The sequence below is a fragment of the Diprion similis genome, chromosome 14 (assembly GCF_021155765.1).
Source record: "Diprion similis isolate iyDipSimi1 chromosome 14, iyDipSimi1.1, whole genome shotgun sequence".
Classification (NCBI taxonomy): Eukaryota; Metazoa; Arthropoda; class Insecta; order Hymenoptera; family Diprionidae; genus Diprion; species Diprion similis.
The window spans coordinates 10,529,848-10,550,143 of NC_060118.1; the positions used below are offsets into that span (position 1 = coordinate 10,529,848).

The following is a 20,296-nucleotide window of genomic DNA, read 5'->3' on the forward strand; positions in this document are numbered from 1 at the left end:
GCTCACATCCATAATCTTCATTGTTTTTCTACTAGTTATCCGTGTATCATATAATAGTAATAAACGCCTTCCAACGCACCCCCACGACGGGGGGGAGGGCTACAGGAGGGTGACAATTGCAGCAAAAAATTGACAAAAAAAAATGTATAGTCGCTCACGCGAAACTTATTGTACGCATTAATTGAAACATAAAAAGCGTAGAAAGTATCGTCTGCCGCCTAAATTCCACGACAAAACTCGTCTTCCACCCGCATAAGTGTAAGTGCGATAAAATATTTAAAAAGCTCATACCTGTAAGGATGAAATTGATTGCAATGCTTCTTTTTATAGTAAAAAACACAAAAATAATAGTCAACCACCTATACTATACAATTTAGGGTGAGCCAAAATAACTAAACTATCGAATTTATGGCTCCGAAAGGACCTATAAAAAGTATAAAAATAAAAATATGACCGAGAAAAAAATTCTTCCGCTTGAAAAAAAATTTAGCTCAATTTTAAAAGGTGTCGCTGGCCATTTGAAATTTCCCATTTAAATGACACGTAAAAAAATTTTTTTTATTCAAGCTGCAATAACTTTTTAACATTTAAATAACACGTAAAAAAAATTTTTTTTATTCAAGCTGCAATAACTTTTTAACTATTTGAGATAAAAAAAATTTTGTTTACATATTCTTGTAGGGCTTTAAATTTCCTAAAAAAAACTTCTGGACGAGTGTTTATATATTCTTGTAGGGCTTCAAATTTCCTGAAAAAATTTAGGGGCACGTAATTTCTAAACTCAAGAATTCGTATGCGTACAGGCCGTTGAAGTATTAAATAAATGGCAATATTATAGAAATATTATTATAGCAATATTATTGCTATTTATTTAATACTTCAACGGCCTGTACGCATACGAATTCTTGAGTTTAGAAATTACGTGCCCCTAAATTTTTTCAGGAAATTTGAAGCCCTACAAGAATATATAAACAAAAATTTTTTATCTCAAATAGTTAAAAAGTTATTGCAGTTTGAATAAAAAAAAATTTTTTTACGCGTTATTTAAATGGGAAATTTCAAATGGCCAGCGACACCTTTTAAAATTGAGCTAATTTTTTTTTCAAGCGGGAGAATTTTTTTCTCGGTATATAGGTCTTTTCTGAGCCATAAATTCGATAGGTTAGTTTTTTTGGCACACCCTACTATACATCGAAAGTAGTCTTCCAAGTTCATGAAGCTGCATCTTTACGAGCTGCCTGAAAGACGATCGTTGCTGTTCTACACGTTGAACGACTGTCGTGAAGTTTTTTTTTTTTTATATTGTACATTTGTTCAGTGAATTAATTTGAACTTTGGCGGATAGTTATACTAGATCTTTTACCATGAAAATCGAGAGTTGGATATATTAATGAAATTCTATAAAATGCTTCAAATTAAAACAACAATTTTTTAGTATGACATTGATCTTCGATATCAGAATTATTGATTTCACCACCGTCTTCTTCGTCTGATTGATCTTGGTGTTGTTCTGTACTTGTTTTTTTACTTGTAAATATATGAATATAATAATTTGTTAATGCCTAAATAATAATTTTTATACAACTTTGTTAGTTTTTTTTCTTTATTTACAATATCTAAACTTTCTGCTGAATTAATTATTATGTCCTCGATAGATTTAATTGAACAACAAGTTTATTATCTGATTCATCCCAACCATAATCAGTAGGATGAAATTCCTTCGGTTGCGGGAGACAAGCATGCCTCCAAAGATTTTGTAAATTTTGATTTAAACAAAATTTTCTCCCGCTGACTGTGGTTGGGAAAAGTCAGATAATAAATTTGTTAATCAATTAAATCCATCGATGACATAGCAATCAACTCAGAAAAAAATCTAGGTATTATAAATAAAACATAAAAAAATTATACATAAATAATTATTTAATCATCACTACATTTTTATATTTATATATTTACAGATGAAGAAATAAATACAGAACAGGACGAAGACGACAATGCTGAAATCAATAATTCTGATATTGAAGATTTCAATGTAATAATGGATGAATGTTCATAAAATTAACTTTGTCAAACAAGATGAGCATACGTTATACAGCGTGCGCATTTTAAATATAGAATTCTTTAAAGTGAAAATCAATAAGTAATTTTTTTACCTTAATTTACGACTATTCGATAAAAAAATAGGCTGAAATTTTGAGAAAAGATGCTATAACATTACCTCGGCTTTGAGATTTCCGAATAGATTAGTGTGGATTTTCTCGGAATTAATCCTCAATGTCATTGTAAAAAATTGTTTTTCTTATCGTAAATCATTTTATCGAATTTCATCGATATACTTAAGTCTCGATTTTAACGGTAGAAGATTTAGTACAAGTATCCACCAAAGTATAAATTAATATACTGAACAAATATGTAACCTAAAAAAAAAGAAAAAAACTTCATGATAGTCATTCGACTATTTCGAACAACAGCGATCATCTTTCAGGTAGAACGTAAAGATGTAGCTTCATAGGCTTCGAAGACGAGCTTCGTTGTATCTTAGAGCGATTCAAATAGGGCATTATTTAAGATTTCGCTCTTTACTAAAATTTTTGTACTTTTCACTGAAGAAAGCTCACGTAAGAGGGCTGGGCTGAGAAAAAATTTTTACTACCACCTCAACGACATTGAATTTTCGAAAAACCACTATCTTAGGGAATTTCAAAATTGAGATATCCTTGAATCCTTCAGTGGCTATGTTTAATTTGTATGACGAAACAGAAGTTATTGTAAGACCTGACATGCGTGCGATTTTTTATAGTGCCGAAAAATCTGCATCGAAGTTCATTACAATGTTTAAAAATTAAAAAAATTCTTCATCTAATAATTTCAAGATAGATGTTTCAGTACTCAAAAAAATCGCTCGCCTCTCAGGACTCGTAAGAACTTCTGTTTCGTCACACAAAACATATCCACCGAAGGATTCAAGGAATATCTCAATTTTGAAGTTCCCGAAAATAGTCTTTTTTCGAAATCCCACCGTCGTTGAGACAGAAGTAAAAAAAAATTTTCATCCCAGCCATTTAGCGTTATCTATTTTCTAGTGAAAAAGTGCAAGAATCTCGGAGAAGACCGAAAACCAAAAGAAAGGCCCTTCTTTGAACCACTCTATGAAATGTATCCTCTACATGGAAGACTATTATTTTTGTGTTTTTAACTACAAAAAATAGCATTCTAATCAATTTTATCCTCGCAGGTATGATGTTTTTAAATATTTTTTCGCGCTTCCTTATGTCGGCAGAAATAGAGTTTCGTCGTGGAATTTGGGCAGAAAACGATATTTTCTAGCCTTCTTATATTTCAAATAATCCCTTCGATAAGTTTCGCGTATGCGGCTATACATTATTCAATCAATTTCCTGCTGTAAATTGTAACCCTCCTGCAACCCCCCGTCGTGGGGGTGCGTTTTTAAGGCGTGTGTATTACTGTTTTATGATACACGGATAACTAGTACAAAAAAACGAAGCCTACGGAAATGGTGTAATGAAATCTTTCGTTACCTCCCGGACTAAATCACTCGACCCATCGACCCCTCGAACTCTCGGTCACAGGATCCCTGGATCACTCGATCTCCCGATCACTGGATCACTCGAGCACTCGATCACTCGATCACTGGACCACTCGATCACTCGATCAGGCGCAGGATGGCGTCGATTTTACTCAAATAAAATTCCCGACTCTTCCCGTAAAAAAATTCAGAATTCCCTGAAGTTTTCCCATGAAAATTAGGCAATGTTTGGCAGTTTTTATGGTCAAAGGCTTCAGAACTTGTGCAGCTTCAATATATAAATTTGAATCCAAGAAACGCGTAGTATTGCTTCATTTCGCACGAATAATTAGAAATTGAACGATACCATTTCCCAAAGTTAGCTTAACTGACTTAACGAAGCATAGATGAAGATTAAAAAATATTTATTAAAAAGTCAATTTTTTAATGTGGTCCATCATAATTCCCTGACTTATCCCGGTAGAAAAAAATTTCCCGACTATCCGCGGTTTTCCCGGTCAGTCACCACCCTGCTTATCAATCATCGCGCAAAAGGCGCGTCTGATTCCGGTGATTAATCTACGCGCAAAATGGCGCGGCTGATTAATCCGTGAAAAAATCTTAAATGTCTAGGACTTGTCGCAAAATTCTGTAGAAAACCAATTCGCATCTGCGTCTTTTCGAATCCGACACATTGCGATGCGAATTGTTGTTCCAAGATGCGAGTCAAGTCCGGGAGGGAGGTTGGAAGGCATGCATTATTGTGTGGCGTGACGGTCGGCGGTCCTCTTCGACGCGAAGTCTTCGAGCTCAGCATCTCTCCCATCTAGCGTACCACGGAACGCGATAGATGGTCCAGAGATGCGTTTTGCCCATTCAGACGATCACAGAGATCAATTCAATGAAATAATGATAGATAATGACTAAATAATCAAATCCAATAACGAGTGGAAAATGATATAGCAAAGTGACAAGAAATGGGAAAATTGAAGCTTGTTAAAATTTGAAAGCTTACTAATAGTTCGGAGACTCTTATATATTCACGAGTCTTTCACGTGTTTCTAGATGAAAATCACTGTGATCATTTGACGCTGTGGATTACATAAGTTAATAACATCGCGGTCTATCGCGACCTTCCTACCCTCGCCTGATTCCCAACGGAACCACCCAACGGAAATGTTGAAAAGAGATTCACACGCACATCCGCATCAAACCCCGCGACGGATCCCACAACGACCACCTACCTACCCGATTACCTATATTCGCTCTAAACGATTTTCCATTCTTTCCAACACACATCATTCTTCCTCATTTGCGCCGTGGTCACTGTGACTTACTTTTTCATTGATTACCTGTGGGGAGCAAAATATTTTTGTACCATAGTCAGCGAGAGTATTGTTTTAGTGATTACTGGCGGACTATCGGTACATCAAAATTTTGTAAAATGGATTAAAAACATCCTGTATGCTTATCAGCATTTTTCTAAGCGAGCTAAGCCTGTAGTTGTTTGATAATTGCTGGGCATTAAAAAATTGAAAATGATTCAAGATATATTATGCAAATTGATTACGTTACGTTATGCCAGACTTTGAAACTTTATCGATTAAACAATCGTTGGAATATGTTTGAACCTCAGGTTTATCCACCACTTAAACGACATCATTGTAATTATATAATTTGTAGCTAAACACAATCTATTTTCGCGAATGTTGAGTAAGTGATGGTAACCTGTCGCGATGCTCATTCCACTTTCATCAACGTGCAAAATTTCTAACTTTGAGTAACTGTGGTAAAATAGGACAATTCCGATGAAAAACAAGAAATGAATCTACTGAAAGTCAAGCACCGTTGAGATTGCGAATGAGCCTATCCATGCAGCTAAGAAATCGAAGATTTGTTCAACAATTTTTACCGCCACGCCACGTGACAGAGGAATACCAGGGAAATACCCGTAACCTAAGACGTGCAAACTCACCAGCGTTGCCAAGTAATGGAGAAGTTACTCGGAAGTCTCCGCTTCGATCTGTAAAAAACAAAAAAGGACACTCGAATTAATTTAGAAAAGTTGGATATTCAGATTTCAAATTAATTATGACTGCTGTTTACTTCCATATTTATTTACCGCATCTTACGATGCAAGAACAAAAATTACGTTTCAAACGTTTTAGTTTCACACCCTTAAATCATGAGACAATTTTCAAAATGAGTAGTCTTACCTCCTTCGGGTTGCTCCACACTTGACATGTAGTAGTTCTCGTAGCACCTCAGGTTGAATGGTGAAGCGACGCACTTATTACACTGCAATAAGAATATAACAAAACATTACTTAAATAATTTATTTGGATTAGATTTCAGTCGCTGTGAGCTGTTCGTGTCAAACTGAATTTTTTTTCATATTATTTCAAATAATTAACTTGCAGGAATTTATGAAATAAGGCTAGTAAAATAGTTTAAAGTATCGAATGAAGGCACAAATTCAGTGAACAGCTAAAATCATTCACAATCAAAAGCCACGTTATAATTAAAAATCATATTAATTCGAACCTTTTAGTTTTATTCACTCTAATGGCTGGTTCACTTTTCACAAATGACGTCAATATTACTGCCATGTAGTCTGTCCCTGTAATCAGATAGGAGATAACATTCTATTAGTATTCCGTTTGTCAAATAAATCCAAAAACCATTAAAAATTCGCAATCGTCTTCATAAAATATAATTAATGACTACATAGCAATAAATTTCACTTAAAAGATAAATTTTTTCAAGTGAAACCAGCGTTATGTCATAATCAAGAATGATTTGAAACATGTACCTTTTTCTCTTCTTCCATAAAATTTTCACCTGTTCAGCTTTTGTATTCTTTTTTCCACGATTAGTTGCTAGGATCACTTTACTCAGATATTCACTGACTTCGTTCAATCTTGCTGCTGTTTATTTCTGTAATTAAACGAAAGACCACAAGGTTTCGTTAATATTTCATTTTCGTAATCCGTATACGTAGTATTTATTGCATACATAATTTTAGTATGTTTTATTGTGACAACTTTAAAAAACTTATCTTCAATATTTTCTTTCATACCTGTTATTCTTAACGATAAATTGATCTATTCTGCAGCTACAGCATGACGTTTTCCAATCATTGGCAGAGTCTCTCAATCCAGGTAATCATGAACATCAATCACCGTTGTTTCAGTTTATTTCTGTAATCAAAAAGACACCATAATACTTCGTTAGTAATTCAACTTGAAAATTAATGTACGCAGTATATTCGAGACTTACAATTTCTAAAAAGTTTAAAACGCGGAATAAATAATCATCAAAGATTCACAGACCCTTTTGTGATCTACGATCGCTTCGTAATTTTTAGACGTATAGCACAATTTTAAAACAAGACCCAATTCATTGGAAAGGTCAATAAAATTATGTGAATTCGAAGAAGAGCTTTTGATGTATGTTAACATAATACAATACAACAAAACAAAGGATTACAGCATCGACCCCCTCCTAAGAAGATCGCATCGCTGATAACAAAGCCCGAAAAATACTTGCAACACTAGCTAAACAAGAATCTACTTTTGTTTTCGAACAGCATCAACACAACGCGTAAACACATTTTACCCTTGAGCTCGACCGACCCAAACTCTTTGCAGCCAACGTTCCAATGAATTTCTTCGAATGCTAGAAAAACGCCACGATAAAGCGAATCATGCGGTAATAAATGCGTCAAAATTCCATTTTACAGACGCGTATGTTTGTGAAAGACGCGAACTGCGTTTCAAAATCTGAGACGCAGACTCAAACTAAGCTCACGTTAATTCGCAAATTCCGTTTTACACGAGGTTGAAGTTATTAACATTATCGTAACAGAACGTCGGAGAGAAAATAACTGTTCCCTAATTTTCGCAATGACTTTAAAAGAACTGATATTCCAGAATATAAGCTTACGTCTTGTGTTATTACGATTGACTGAATTCCAACAATTCCAAATTCGCAAATCAACAATTTTTCCTCAGCATAAATCGATCCGATAAAGTTACTAACTTCAGTATAATCGTTTGATCAGTCATTCGACCTCCCGATTTCAATTGTTTTCTACATCGAATTGTAGCGGATTTTCAAAGTCGTAAAACAAAAGAAAGCACGCCTTTGATATTGTCTGTATAAAACTCACCTTGCATATCTGCGGCCAGTTTTCATTTCCAAAACTCTTTTTTTTTTTATGAATCACACACCGCTTTCCCTGCATTTTTCACTGATGAATTTCGTGGAAGTACACTGAGAGAAAAAAGTCTGAACAACGCGCTCTAAGAATCTAAATTCTCAACCGTCGGCAAACGCGGTGTCTTTACTTCGGCTGCTCGAAACTGAATGACGCCGTAAATCTATCTAGATGGATTCCAAACGCGCATGCGTGAATCTGTCTCCTTCTACAGCGGAACACGTTTTCCGCCCGACTGCGCAGTTTATAAACTCGTAAGTTTATTACGTGTTCGAGCGTTGTTTTTACCACGAGGTAACCCTCTATGTAGATGCTGGATCGAATTAGTTCCTGGAACGTCACTCTACGTCGGCGATAATCATCGAAAATAATTGACAAAATCGTAACAAACTATCGCATGTCCACGGCGTTAGTTAAACTAGGAAACGATTATTCCTCGTGTGAAAGAACAGCGTCGAATCGAGGATCAAGTTGAGAATCCAAATGGCTACTTTGGAGGATAAATCTATCTGGGAGGATGGAGAGGTGAGTCGACTCGAAATGAAAAATTTTAAGGGTTATGTTGACCCGAATGACACGACAATTCCGGCTCGGTTTACCCTTAGAAACCGAGAATCTAGTACTTATTTAATTTTCGTTAAATTCTCGACGTCTCAGAGCTGCAAATGACTCCTGTAACCGAATATCAATACCAAATCTAATATCACTCTTATTCTCACAAAGGAAACGCTGGGCGAAGATGTTCTGCGTATGTCGACGGACGAGATAGTGTCTCGTTCCCGTCTCCTGGACAATGAAATAAAAATAATGAAGAGCGACGTGATGAGAATATCGCACGAGCTCCAAGCGCAGAACGAAAAGATAAAGGAGAACACGGAGAAGATAAAAGTGAACAAAACACTGCCGTACCTTGTGTCAAACGTCATAGAATTACTGGACGTGGACCCCCAGGACATGGGCGAAGAGGACGGAGCAGTTGTAGACCTAGATGCGCAGAGGAAGGGGAAATGCGCGGTGATAAAAACTTCAACTCGTCAAACATACTTTCTGCCTGTGATAGGACTGGTCGACGCTGAGTCACTCAAACCCGGTGACCTGGTCGGCGTTAACAAAGATAGCTACCTCGTCCTGGAAACTCTGCCTGCCGAGTACGACGCCAGAGTAAAAGCGATGGAGGTTGACGAACGGCCAACCGAACAATACTCTGACATCGGAGGACTCGACAAGCAGATCCAGGAGCTTATAGAAGCCGTTGTTCTGCCCATGACTCACAAAGAGAAGTTTGAAAACCTGGGAATCCAGCCGCCCAAAGGAGTGCTTCTCTACGGGCCACCTGGAACAGGAAAGACGCTTCTGGCTCGAGCCTGCGCCGCACAGACCAAATCCACCTTTCTTAAACTGGCTGGACCGCAGCTAGTTCAGATGTTCATTGGGGACGGTGCGAAGCTTGTACGAGACGCATTTTCACTGGCCAAAGAGAAGGCACCAGCGATTATATTCATCGACGAACTTGACGCCATTGGCACGAAAAGATTCGACTCCGAAAAAGCTGGGGATAGGGAAGTCCAGAGAACTATGCTGGAGCTCCTTAATCAATTGGATGGTTTCAGCTCCAATGCTGATATTAAAGTTATTGCTGCGACTAACAGGGTTGATATACTTGATCCCGCGTTACTTAGATCCGGGCGTCTAGATAGAAAAATCGAATTTCCCCACCCCAACGAAGAGGCTAGAGCTCGAATCATGCAGATACATTCGCGGAAAATGAACATGTCACCAGACGTTAATTTCGAAGAACTTTCCAGGTCTACTGACGACTTTAACGGGGCTCAGTGCAAGGCTGTCTGCGTTGAAGCAGTAGGTTTTCGTTTTAACTATTTTACACTCTGTTGCAAATTGCTTATTTCTCTACTGTGTATTCACTCATGATTTATTATACCTATTGTGTTATTTACAGGGTATGATCGCTCTCAGACGCAATGCAACTGCGGTTACACACGAAGATTTGATGGAAGCTATCATGGAAGTGCAGGCCAAAAAGAAGGCGAACCTTAACTACTATTCATAGATATCTCAAATTTGGCGTGCGTCGATCATATTTTCTCTTTTTTATCGATCATTTGGTGGTAAAAAAAACCGTGGCTCATGAGCCATTTGTGAGGCCAACAATTTTTTTCTTAACGATTTTTAACAGATTGTAAAAACTCACAAATAATTCCGCATTCGATACAAAAAAAGTGTATTACAACTTGCTGAATAAAACTGTTTATGTATTTACGGGTGTCGAATTTTTATTTTTATTTTATAATATCAGCTAAAATACAAAATTATTCACCTTAGTTGATAAAAGGTAATGAAACAAAATTATCGTGCTTTATTATTAATTGAAAGTAGAAAAACTCTTGCAGTTTATCGCCTTCTGTGACTCCTCTTCTTGATCCTGAAATTAATTTGACAAATGTAAATGTGGATCATGCATTTTGACATTACCTTGTCAACAGATTAGGGACAACATATGTATCCAATTTCCGTTTCTCACTTTTTTGGTCCTTTGACGAAACACCAATCGACAGTGATCGGCTGACCCAATATTTCGGCACCGTTTAGAGCATCTTTGGCTGCTTGAGCCTCCTTAAATGTCTCGTACTCAACCAAAGCATACCCCTTGAGAAATCCAGTTCTTCGATCCAGATTCAAATGTAGATTTTTTATTTGACCAAACTCTGAGAACTTGTCCTGTATATCGTCCTCCTGAGCTTCTTCATGAACAGAGTTTATAAAGAGTATCCATCCCTCGACAGCTGAAAACACGCGCGTCAGGTAAATGACATTTTATATTTCAACAAGAGGACGTCACAAAGAGTAAAAATAAACAACGCTTTACATCTCTGTGGCCCCGGCTGATCGTCCTCGTCCTCGACAACGTTCATGGACTCGTAATGACCAACATCGTCTCTGGTGGAGACAAGCTCTGCGCCGTGTCCTCTACCTTTCCTCTTCTTCGCTTTCTCCTTCAACCGAGCGATGCCCTCTGCGATAAAGATTCACGATGGATATCCCGAAAGGGTGCAGACAAGGTTTGATGTTATTTTAGAAGGTGGGATATGCCAAGTGACGTATTGATCCGTCCATCATTTGGAGGTTATAATTTTCAAATACCCATCAGGAATGAAAAATGGACTGAATATTACTTACGATCTCCTTCGTCGTCGACCTCAAATTCTTCTGCATTGTCAATGTCTAAAACGTCTGCCATTTTTCAGTAGCTTTATTTATTTACGAGGAAACTCACAATGCGCGCAAATCACCGTTTCGCGCAAGAGATGCGGACATTTGGGTAAACCTTCACTTGGGGTGAACCGGTAAACACAGCATTGACAATCAGTAACCCAGAACGGCAACTGGCCGGTTAATTACGAAACCGCCATTTTATCACCACGTAACTCAAGTTTTTGATTTTAATGGCGGCAAACGGAATTCTTGGGGTCTCAAATTACTCATGTCACATAAATTGATTAAACATAATCAGTAATGCAGTACAAAAATAATAATTCCAACCACTCTCTGTATTCTTTTGTGCAATTATGAGTGCGTTCCGAAGTGCTAAAAACTCCCTAGAACAGAGGCAGAGCTACTCACGAACTCGGCAGCGCAAAAGAGATAAAAAATGTTGGACAGTACGGGAGCTAGTTTCGGAACGCACCCGAATTTTCCACCTTGCTGCAGAGCCGTGTGGATTTACAAAGAATCAAGTCCGCGCGCAAAAAGTGCGTCATCTAACTTGACATAAATTATCGATGAACCGGAGAATAGAGAAAAATGAACAGAAAACAACAGAATTTTCATCACATATTTTCATTATGGTACAGTAAATATCAAATCAATGTAAAAGGCGTGATCGCTAACTCGAAAACGAAAACAAACCTGCATCAAGTTTTGGCCTGCGTGTTAGCGTCAATAGTTGAAAATGTACCAATGTTAGCTGCAAATTCATAGTGCAATTTGGCAGCGAAAAGGGTTCAATATTTTTGAGCGAGTGAAATATACCTACGCCGTTATCATTTGTCAGTTGATTTTCACTCTGAAGGTATTCGATATTAACGAGTTCAGATGTCGTCGACGAATCGATCCTTCAGTTGACGTTTCTTGTTTGATTTAAAAGCTGGTAAAAAATTTTTCATCGATCTCAAGATGCTAAAATAAATTCAGTCGACGTGTCATTCTGATTTGAATAATCTATCGATAGGATTTTTGGAGGTCTGGCTTACGGAGCGATTTCCGCCGAGTTATAATGTCGTTACTCAAGATTTTAAAATGTAAGAATTTACATATCTGCCCATTACCCAAATGAGAACTGACATTACTGAAAGTTCTTCGTATAAAAAACTACTCCTTTTTCCGCAGACGACACTTGAGATCGGCTTTATAATGGCCGCGGTACCAATAGTGGAACCAAAATCGAGCCTAGCCAATGCTGGAATAGGTACAGCTAACGCAAAGGACAGTGAAAAAACTGATCGCAAATTGACCGTTCTAGAAACACATGGTTACGCTTTGGGAAAAACGATCGGCGCTGGCTCGTACGCGACTGTAAAGGCAGGTTAATTCAAAAACTAAAATTCAAACAGGTTCTACCATCTCGTACCCATCGTACAATATGAAATTATTTACCACCCCATGATAATCACACTATGTTCCTTATGCAAAGGTTGCTAAATCCGAGCGCCATGATTGTCAAGTCGCAATCAAGATAGTTTCGAAGTTTCAGGCACCTGGGGATTATCTAAAAAAATTTCTACCCAGAGAAATCGAAGTCGTCAAGGGATTGAAACACTCAAATTTAATTAGATTTCTGCAGGCAATCGAAACGACGCACAGGTAAGAGTCGTGACTTTGTTCATAAATCCCGAAATGCAACTGACGCTCAGCCCTTAAATCATACCAGGGTTTACATCGTTATGGAATTCGCCGATAACGGAAGCCTGCTTGACGTCATACGTCGCGATTCTTACATAGATGAGACACGCAGCCGTCGTTGGTTTCGACAACTGATAGACGCCGTGGATTATTGCCATGAACGGGGCGTAGTGCACAGGTATGAAAAAACTGCGACAGGTATTTCGCACAGTTTCACGTCGATTACGACAAAACTATTACAATCGACTAATCCCTAGGGATATAAAATGTGAAAATTTGCTGATGGACTACGATTTCAACATAAAACTATCGGATTTTGGATTTGCTCGCGGTCACATGAAACCGAAAAACGGAATTGCCCCTCTGAGCGAAACTTTCTGCGGTAGCTACGCCTACGCCTCGCCAGAAATCTTGAAAGGGATACCATACCAGCCGCAATTATCGGACATTTGGTCTATGGGTGTAGTATTGTACGCGATGGTTTACGGCAGACTTCCGTTCGACGATACAAACTACGCCCAACTCGTTAAGGTACCCAGGTACACTATGGAAAATTACATTTCAAAAGAATTTCATGCTAATCACGTCCTCCCGACGTGCATCTTTTCTATTTTTCTCACCGGCATGAAATCAAATTTCTTCCCGTTTATCCCAGCAAGTTCAGAACAAAGTTACCTTTCCGAAAGATCCGAAGATTTCTACAGCATGCCGAGCTCTTATCACTCGCATATTGGCGCCCCAACGCTCGAGGCTTCGTATTGCGATGATAAGAAACGACGCTTGGCTAGCAGCTTCGGTTTCCGTCGCGCAGACATCGACGGTGGATAATTCGTCGGTAAAAATTCAATTCCAATTTTATTATTACCAAATGTTTTCCACCGTTACGCCGTATTGGATATTCATTCATCGTTATGTAGGACAGTTTGCCAACCGCTTCGATAAAAGGGATGAAGATATCATCGGAAAGAAATCAACGCGTGGCCACACCACCGAAACTTTTGACCAAGGAGATACTCTCTGCGAAGCAAAGAAATATCAGGGATCCTAGAACCGATGAGGAAACTCCGATCTCCGACCACGAATCCGCGACGAATTCTTCAAACTACAGCATCCCCGCGACTACAGATGAAAAGGGAAAATCGAAGATGCGAGAGCGGGGCCTCGAATAATCTACAGCGAACGAAAAACAACCTCGGGATTAAAAACCGGAAGGTATTCGAAGGGAGTCAGGTTCGGCGAACAAAATATAGTAAAATGGATGTAAGAAAAGAAAAAAAAAAAAAAACGAGAACGGAAAACCAACTAAATTTTACGTACATTTGAACGAAATCGATCGAGGAACGACGCAATCGTCTATAAAATGTGTGAATTTTTATTTCGCGGGTATATTTAACAAACGTTGTATGAACTTAGAATTTTTCTTACATTAAACAGTCGATAAAATACCTATACATACCTAAACTACATTCTAAATGCACATACTGTGAAGGTAATTTGATCATGGATACGGCATCAACACTGCGCAAAATAGCTACTAACGAGATATATCAGTGGAATTAATATCCTACGTAAGATATATGTTAAAAGACTGACCTATACTTGGCAACAATGAGTAAAAACATCGCACCCATGATGAAAATCGCCGGTGCGGTAATCGCATGAATTTTTTCCATCTCTTCTAAACATATTGAAAGAAAAAGGAGAATAAAATTTGAGTTGTTTGCACAATGTCGATTTTGAATAACCATATCAAATATACTTACCATCCTCATCCAATAAAGGCTCCCAACCTAGACTTCTGTCTATAGCCATTCTCCATTGAGAAAACAAAACGTCTCGCTCTGATAAATGAAGAGAGAAATTGAAATATGAGTAAGGTAAAGGATGATCATTGCTGAAAAATTTGCAGTCTCACCATCCTCCGTGATGGAAGGCAGAAAAGTATCACTCGGAACAGCCGCGTCTATTTTAACGTCCCATTTTCGTATTCCGCTTGCACAACCAGCAGCGATCGCAGCACCCAACGCAGTTGTTTCACACATCAATGGCCTGACTTCCTTGTGAAAGATTAAATTTATATAATTGGTATATATTTCTTTTACTCTTCTGTACACTGTTTTTTGCCTTTGTTGACCGCGTTCTTTTTCCTTCTTTTTACTCTGAAACTTACCCACGGGTATACCGCAAATATCCGCCTGCATTTGCATGAGTAGATTATTCGCCGTCATACCGCCATCAACTAAGAGTTTCGACAGTACCAAACCAGTGTCTTTTTTCATTGCCTCTAAAATGTCTCTCGTCTGAAAACACACAGCTTGCAGAGCTGCCTTGACTATGTGCCCGCTGTTTGTGTCCTCTGTGATTCCGCATATCACGCTACAAAATTAATGGTTCCATTACACGACGATTGATTGTAACATTTTACTTCGGAAGAATGAATGTCCAATGTCAAACAAAAAACGGAGGATCTTATTACCTGCGAGCATCTTTTCTCCAGTAGGGGGCATAGAGGCCAGCAAATGCTGGCACAAAAGTTATGCGATTATCGTTGTAAACTTGGCGCACTATCGACTCGCACTCATTCACATCCGATATTATACCCATGTTATCCCTTAGCCATCGTATCACTGCCCCAGCTATCGCCACTGATCCTTCTAGTGCGTATACAGGCTGAGCATCAGGGCCAAATTGGTAGGCAACTGTTGTTAACAATCCGTGAGACGAATCGATTATCTTAAAGACGGTAAACAGGTGCTTAATATCCGGTAATCAGAGCTTAGCACTATAAGTATCAGTAAAATTCAATAGAAGGAAATATTTTTACTGCGGATCCTGTGTTGTAAAGAAGGAAGCAGCCTGTGCCGTAAGTGCTTTTAGCCTGCCCTTGTTGCAGACACATTTGTCCGACCAATGCTGATTGCTGATCTCCCAAACACTAGTCATAAAATTACTGTAATAGTCTCAGTCTTGGGTCAATTAAAAAAGGGAATTGAAATGTTGCGATTGATAACGAGAAATTTTTTACCCCTGAAATGGGAACTCCTCTAAGCGATCCTTCTTGAATGTGACCATAAATTTCTGAGGAGCTACGTATTTGGGGTAAGATTTCTTGTGGAATATCAAAAAATGACAAGAGCACCGGGTCCCATTTCAAAGTCTCGATGTTCATCAGCATTGTTCTCGATGCGTTGGTAACATCCGTGCTGTGCACACCGCCGTTTATTCCTCCGGTCAAGTTCTGAAATGGAAAAAATCATTTTAAATGTGTGATCCACAACAGTGGAGATGAATAAACAAAACATTACATGCGAGTAGAATAATCTTTTCATAAAACAACACACAAACCCAAATAATCCAGGAATCAACGGTGCCAAACATACATCGTTTTTCGGCGACTACTTCCTGTACCCTCGTAACATTTTGCAAAAGCCATTTTAACTTAAGTGCGCTGAAATATGGACTGATCGGCAGTCCGCACAAAGGTTTCAGGTAATTTTTGTTTTGAAAGCGTACTTTCTTAAGGATATCGTCAACGATCCTGGTTGTACGCATGTCCATCCATACTGCAAATAAAAAGAAACGAAACAGAACTTCAATGAAAGTATGTGATATAAAAGATGTTCACAACTGGTGAAAGTCCAGACTCACCTATTGCGTTATACAATGGTTCTCCAGTTAGCGAGTCCCAGACGATTGTAGTCTCCCTTTGATTTGTAACACCTATAGCAACGATGTCTGAAGGATCTATCGTCAGCTGTTGTAAATTGGAAACTGTTTGATCTAAGCATTCTTTCACCGCTTTAATTATCTCCACCGGATCTTGCTCAACCCATCCTTCTTTGGGGTAAGACTGCGATATGGATACTTGATGATAGGTCAAAACCTCAGCAGTCTCTGCCGCGAATACCTAGTGAAAGGAATTACATTAAAATGTGTAAATTAGTTTCAAAACTAACGGTTCAGGTCTCAGATCTGCGTATTTCAGGCGAGTAAAAGGTGTTCGAAATTGGAATTTGAGTAACATTTAATCGAGATAAGAGAAAATGATTCGATTCTCGCGGGAGTATAATAAAATCCAAATAATTTTTGTTCAAATCTCAATTTCGAAATACCATAGCGACAGTTTATTTCTGCGATGAAATTGTATAAAGCAATTGAAACATTTACCAAAAATCTACAACTGCCGGTTCCTGCGTCAATAGCACCTACTAGTGGGCCGTATCTGCTCATTGACTCATTTTTATTCATTTGCGGTCTTGTTTAACAATTGTTTACTTGTAGAGTACCATGCAGAGATCTTTTATACTTATCAATGAAAACAGGTTATGCCTTCTGCTATGAAGTCACCGGCTTTTACGATCAATACGGTCACGGGTCAGCTGTCTGGTATCTGCCTAGTATTCATACATACATTCATACACATACAAAAGTGTGGAGTAACTTAAAAATCCCTAGAATCAAAATGGGCGCGAAATTTGAAAGAAGAGTTGTGTCCAGCATCATTGAGCCGCTGCTGAGATCATAGACGTGGTCTTGTGGATGGGAAAAAGTACGATTCGCACAAATTTTATACTTGATAAAAACAATTGAACGATTTTTATTTGTTAAATATTAATTTCTCGACCAGATCTCGAGTACTGTAGATAACAACACCTAAGTGCTTTATAAAAATTATAAACGCACGAGTATGTAATGAGAGACAATGTGAATATTTTATAGCAATGAGAGCACTCTAATGAATTTTATTACTTAACGTATGCAACAATGCATCGAAATGGACGGATATAATTTTGGTTGCGAGTGAACTTCATTGCTATTCATTATTCAAGATCGATTAATTTCAGAGACAATTAAAAATCTCTTCATAGTAAATGGAAATATTAATTATTGTTAATCATATCTGAGATATTTGTATCGCTATGGCTGCACTTATGTGCTATTATAAATACGTGTATCAATTCTGTGGGCTATGATAACATAACTTAAATGTTGTCATATCGTACATTCGTCAAGGTTCCACTATGTTTTGAGTTTTCTATTTCTCCTAATAGCAGGTTACTTCGGTTCATTTTCATGCATGAGTCTAAAGTCTATCAAAAGTCAAAGTCAAAGTCGTAACGATGCATCGACATTCCTTACATTCAACTTCACCATAACTATAAACGGATTTAGTCTCATATAGGGAATGTGTATACGGTCTAGTTTTGTACAAAAATATCAGACACGATAGTACATACCTAAAAAGTAATGAATATATATCATATATATAATATGTAGGCAGCTAGAGATTCTTTTTCGTGTAAATAAAAATATTATATATGTATGAATCGATTCAGTATTCTTCCTTACCTTTCTGTCTTATCTACGGCATTCTACGCAACAAAGTAAATATAGTATTATATGCTAAAAGCTATTTTTTGGACCGAATTTGGACGGGTGGCTGATCAGGTATCAAACCATTTCAGTCTTCGGTCTGTAAAAACATTATGTGTAAATTTTTTCTACAACCTACGAAGCGGTACGGAAGCAATGTACCAATATTACTGATTATGTTACAAAAAGTTATCGTCTTGAATAAAAAAGAGTCATTCTTAGCAGCATGTGAAATATTATTTCATATATGTAAAACTGGTAATTTTTTTCTCACCATAAAAAATCGTTCCGTCTTCTCATTTGCTTCCGTGTCGCCGTACACTTACTCATAAATCAACAGACGTAAGTATGTTGATTTTATAAAACTAATTTGTAAGGTTTGTATTTATTACTTGTAATACTCTTCAAATGGACGAAAACCGTATTCACGGCCACAAAAGCTCAATGTTGGGCGACTGCATCTCGGTCAATATCTGCCATACAGAGTAGACGCAGAGCCAGCAGTAAATCTAAAATTTTCAAAGGAAAATTTAATCCAATACATATTCGTCAAAGGGCCAAATTCATATAGATTTTTTTTCAATACTCACGTTATACGACATCCACAACCAGTTACACAACGTTGCAAATACTCCTTGAAGCTGAAACAGGTATAAAATTTCGTTACGAATCACATAGAATACCAAGTCAGACGAATAACGTAATTCTCGAACTACAAAAATGCACATTCTGAATTATGATTTAATTACATAGATGTAATAGCCGCCGAGAAGCCAGAGTCCAAAAATAAGTTGGAACAAACAAATGATGAACCACATGCTCAGCCACGGAATCATCATCCCTCTTATCCCCAGATGCATGCCACGAACCATCGCTACGGACGCCCCGATTAGGCCCACAAAATATAGTATGAAAAGTGTACCCCATATCTGCATGGCTGAAACATATAAATTGATATTTTATTATCACGTCCTAAATTAATTATTACCAGCTCAAAAGACTTACATAACCGAACGTCTGCCTCAAACAAGGGATTGTACAACTGCGTCGAATCCCCGCCATTCATTTGATAGCATATCAAAGTAATTAAAACAATGCTCAGCGCCTGGAAGGAGATAAAAACTTTCTTTGAATCAGAGAAAAATTCAGCACTGCAAATCCTAGAACCTTTTGATCCTGTTTAAAGTTTCAGGTAGACTGAAAGGGCGTTAAGTAAACAAATTATGCTTACAGATGTGTAATAGGCAATCGCTTTGCTGCCAGTTTCGACGCTGTTCGTCCATATGCAGGGCGACCAGCAGGACTTGAGAAGGACCATTTTTCAACGTCTGAAACAATTGAAAAACGACATGTTAATTGGACCAAATAGATCGACGCAGATGTTCTACCTAACCTAAAGACACTCCCGTTTGTTTTGATAAGTGGGACGCGTCTGTTGCACAGCAAGAATGTCGCGTTGTTTGTTCGCTTCACGATTAGGAAGTCTGCGGGATTCGGGGCTTTTACCTTTAGTAGTTTAATTCCCTCGTTCCAATATTTCGCGCGATTGTTCGTTTCAAAAATGCTATCTGTTGACACTAGCAAGTGTCGTTGGCGGAGATTGTTTCACCCGCTAGAAGGTGTGGTCACGGCGTCTCGTCATCATGTCAAACGATGAACCGTGTTTTAACCTTGGTTCTAACGGGCATATTCATGGCGTTTTTAATTGGCTGCACTGAGTGCAATTCCCCCAGTTTCAGCCAATAGGAAAGGCGGGATCCTAGGGAAAATGCACGCAATGCAAACAGTTGAAAATTATAGTTCAGTGGTGCCAGTGCGAGCACAAAATGACTAAAGATGCGTTTAAGCATTTCATTAAGGTAATTTTAGCGCCAAAGAACCTTTGCCGTATTATTTTTGTGAAGCAGATTTTGTCAAATGAGAGTTTAGGTTTTAATAGTTTGTTCGTATTTGACATATTTAGACACGGATATTCTTTTTCCAAGGATTATTTGCTGGCGCAATAATCTGCTTTAGCGCGTTTCAATGTGCAATTTTATTTTATTTCAAGCGGAGCGATATTTGTACACAGTAATTAAAATAATTCAGTACCGAAAAATTTGAAAGCTTTTATTCTACAGATCGAGCAAGCTGATAATGAGTAGGAATCCGAAAACATTTGTACGTATAATTGGAGTAATTTTTCTCACTTTACAATTCAAATAAGTAAATTTATTTGCTTAGAATATTTTAAATGTCCATGGTTGTCAATAATATAGTGG

At 37.9% G+C, this 20,296-nt stretch overlaps 5 protein-coding genes across 8 annotated transcripts; 2 read left to right on the forward strand and 3 right to left on the reverse strand.

Moving 5' to 3' along the window:
• The first annotated feature begins 8,074 nt into the window (after positions 1-8,074).
• Positions 8,075-10,022, forward strand: LOC124414537 (26S proteasome regulatory subunit 6A-B). The gene is made up of 3 exons (XM_046895499.1): positions 8,075-8,270; positions 8,469-9,602; positions 9,703-10,022. The coding sequence occupies exons 1-3, from the start codon at positions 8,229-8,231 to the stop codon at positions 9,811-9,813; spliced, it is 1,287 nt and encodes a 428-aa protein (XP_046751455.1). The 5' UTR covers positions 8,075-8,228; the 3' UTR covers positions 9,814-10,022.
• Positions 9,886-11,082, reverse strand: LOC124414538 (RNA-binding protein 8A). The gene is made up of 4 exons (XM_046895500.1): positions 10,941-11,082; positions 10,630-10,776; positions 10,285-10,546; positions 9,886-10,185 (listed from the first exon to the last, which is right to left on the reverse strand). Exons 1-4 carry the CDS (start codon positions 10,999-11,001, stop codon positions 10,155-10,157), a joined length of 501 nt encoding a protein of 166 aa, XP_046751456.1. The 5' UTR covers positions 11,002-11,082; the 3' UTR covers positions 9,886-10,154.
• Positions 11,083-12,092: 1,010 nt separating this feature from the next.
• LOC124414481 (testis-specific serine/threonine-protein kinase 4-like) lies at positions 12,093-13,831 on the forward strand. The gene is made up of 6 exons (XM_046895428.1): positions 12,093-12,341; positions 12,454-12,623; positions 12,691-12,840; positions 12,920-13,193; positions 13,318-13,497; positions 13,580-13,831. The coding sequence occupies exons 1-6, from the start codon at positions 12,093-12,095 to the stop codon at positions 13,829-13,831; spliced, it is 1,275 nt and encodes a 424-aa protein (XP_046751384.1).
• Positions 13,832-14,019: 188 nt separating this feature from the next.
• LOC124414536 (glycerol kinase-like) lies at positions 14,020-17,061 on the reverse strand. 2 transcript variants are annotated; one of them, XM_046895498.1, is made up of 10 exons: positions 16,830-17,061; positions 16,311-16,569; positions 16,008-16,225; positions 15,688-15,900; positions 15,487-15,597; positions 15,139-15,395; positions 14,833-15,038; positions 14,578-14,715; positions 14,426-14,503; positions 14,020-14,340 (listed from the first exon to the last, which is right to left on the reverse strand). In XM_046895498.1, the coding sequence occupies exons 1-10, from the start codon at positions 16,908-16,910 to the stop codon at positions 14,243-14,245; spliced, it is 1,659 nt and encodes a 552-aa protein (XP_046751454.1). In that variant the 5' UTR covers positions 16,911-17,061; the 3' UTR covers positions 14,020-14,242. The 2 variants fall into 2 exon arrangements, 1 of the variants encoding a protein (XP_046751454.1); XR_006930041.1 differs by lacking the exon at positions 14,020-14,340 and having other exon boundaries at positions 14,578-14,719.
• Positions 17,062-17,634: 573 nt separating this feature from the next.
• Positions 17,635-19,686, reverse strand: LOC124414507. 3 transcript variants are annotated; one of them, XM_046895462.1, is made up of 6 exons: positions 19,429-19,686; positions 19,267-19,363; positions 19,041-19,140; positions 18,785-18,972; positions 18,626-18,676; positions 17,635-18,544 (listed from the first exon to the last, which is right to left on the reverse strand). In XM_046895462.1, exons 2-6 carry the CDS (start codon positions 19,351-19,353, stop codon positions 18,461-18,463), a joined length of 510 nt encoding a protein of 169 aa, XP_046751418.1. In that variant the 5' UTR covers positions 19,354-19,363; positions 19,429-19,686; the 3' UTR covers positions 17,635-18,460. The 3 variants fall into 3 exon arrangements, with proteins under 3 accessions (XP_046751418.1, XP_046751417.1, XP_046751416.1); XM_046895461.1 differs by having other exon boundaries at positions 19,542-19,685; XM_046895460.1 differs by having other exon boundaries at positions 19,424-19,685.
• Between the last annotated feature and the right edge of the window lie 610 nt (positions 19,687-20,296).

What these genes read in the sequence shown, in the direction of transcription:
- LOC124414538 (XM_046895500.1), bottom strand. Translation starts at nt 11,001, where the DNA reads ATGGCAGACGTTTTAGACATTGACAATGCAGAAGAATTTGAGGTCGAC. An exon ending in GGTCGACGACGAAGGAGATC is followed by an intron (nt 10,777 to 10,940) that starts GTAAGTAATATT and finishes TCTTTATCGCAG; the next exon opens with AGGGCATCGCTCGGTTGAAG. An exon ending in TTCGTCAAAGGACCAAAAAA is followed by an intron (nt 10,186 to 10,284) that starts GTGAGAAACGGA and finishes AATTAATTTCAG; the next exon opens with GATCAAGAAGAGGAGTCACA.
- LOC124414507 (XM_046895462.1), bottom strand. Translation starts at nt 19,353, where the DNA reads ATGGTCCTTCTCAAGTCCTGCTGGTCGCCCTGCATATGGACGAACAGC. An exon ending in CGATTGCCTATTACACATCT is followed by an intron (nt 19,141 to 19,266) that starts GTAAGCATAATT and finishes ATCTCCTTCCAG; the next exon opens with GCGCTGAGCATTGTTTTAAT. An exon ending in TCGGCGGCTATTACATCTAT is followed by an intron (nt 18,677 to 18,784) that starts GTAATTAAATCA and finishes TACCTGTTTCAG; the next exon opens with CTTCAAGGAGTATTTGCAAC.
- LOC124414536 (XM_046895498.1), bottom strand. Translation starts at nt 16,910, where the DNA reads ATGAATAAAAATGAGTCAATGAGCAGATACGGCCCACTAGTAGGTGCT. An exon ending in CCGGCAGTTGTAGATTTTTG is followed by an intron (nt 16,570 to 16,829) that starts GTAAATGTTTCA and finishes TCCTTTCACTAG; the next exon opens with GTATTCGCGGCAGAGACTGC. An exon ending in TGGAGAAAAGATGCTCGCAG is followed by an intron (nt 15,039 to 15,138) that starts GTAATAAGATCC and finishes TTAATTTTGTAG; the next exon opens with CGTGATATGCGGAATCACAG.
- LOC124414481 (XM_046895428.1), top strand. Translation starts at nt 12,093, where the DNA reads ATGAGAACTGACATTACTGAAAGTTCTTCGTATAAAAAACTACTCCTT. An exon ending in GCTCGTACGCGACTGTAAAG is followed by an intron (nt 12,342 to 12,453) that starts GCAGGTTAATTC and finishes CCTTATGCAAAG; the next exon opens with GTTGCTAAATCCGAGCGCCA. An exon ending in GAACGGGGCGTAGTGCACAG is followed by an intron (nt 12,841 to 12,919) that starts GTATGAAAAAAC and finishes ACTAATCCCTAG; the next exon opens with GGATATAAAATGTGAAAATT.
- LOC124414537 (XM_046895499.1), top strand. Translation starts at nt 8,229, where the DNA reads ATGGCTACTTTGGAGGATAAATCTATCTGGGAGGATGGAGAG. An exon ending in CTATCTGGGAGGATGGAGAG is followed by an intron (nt 8,271 to 8,468) that starts GTGAGTCGACTC and finishes ATTCTCACAAAG; the next exon opens with GAAACGCTGGGCGAAGATGT. An exon ending in AGGCTGTCTGCGTTGAAGCA is followed by an intron (nt 9,603 to 9,702) that starts GTAGGTTTTCGT and finishes TGTTATTTACAG; the next exon opens with GGTATGATCGCTCTCAGACG.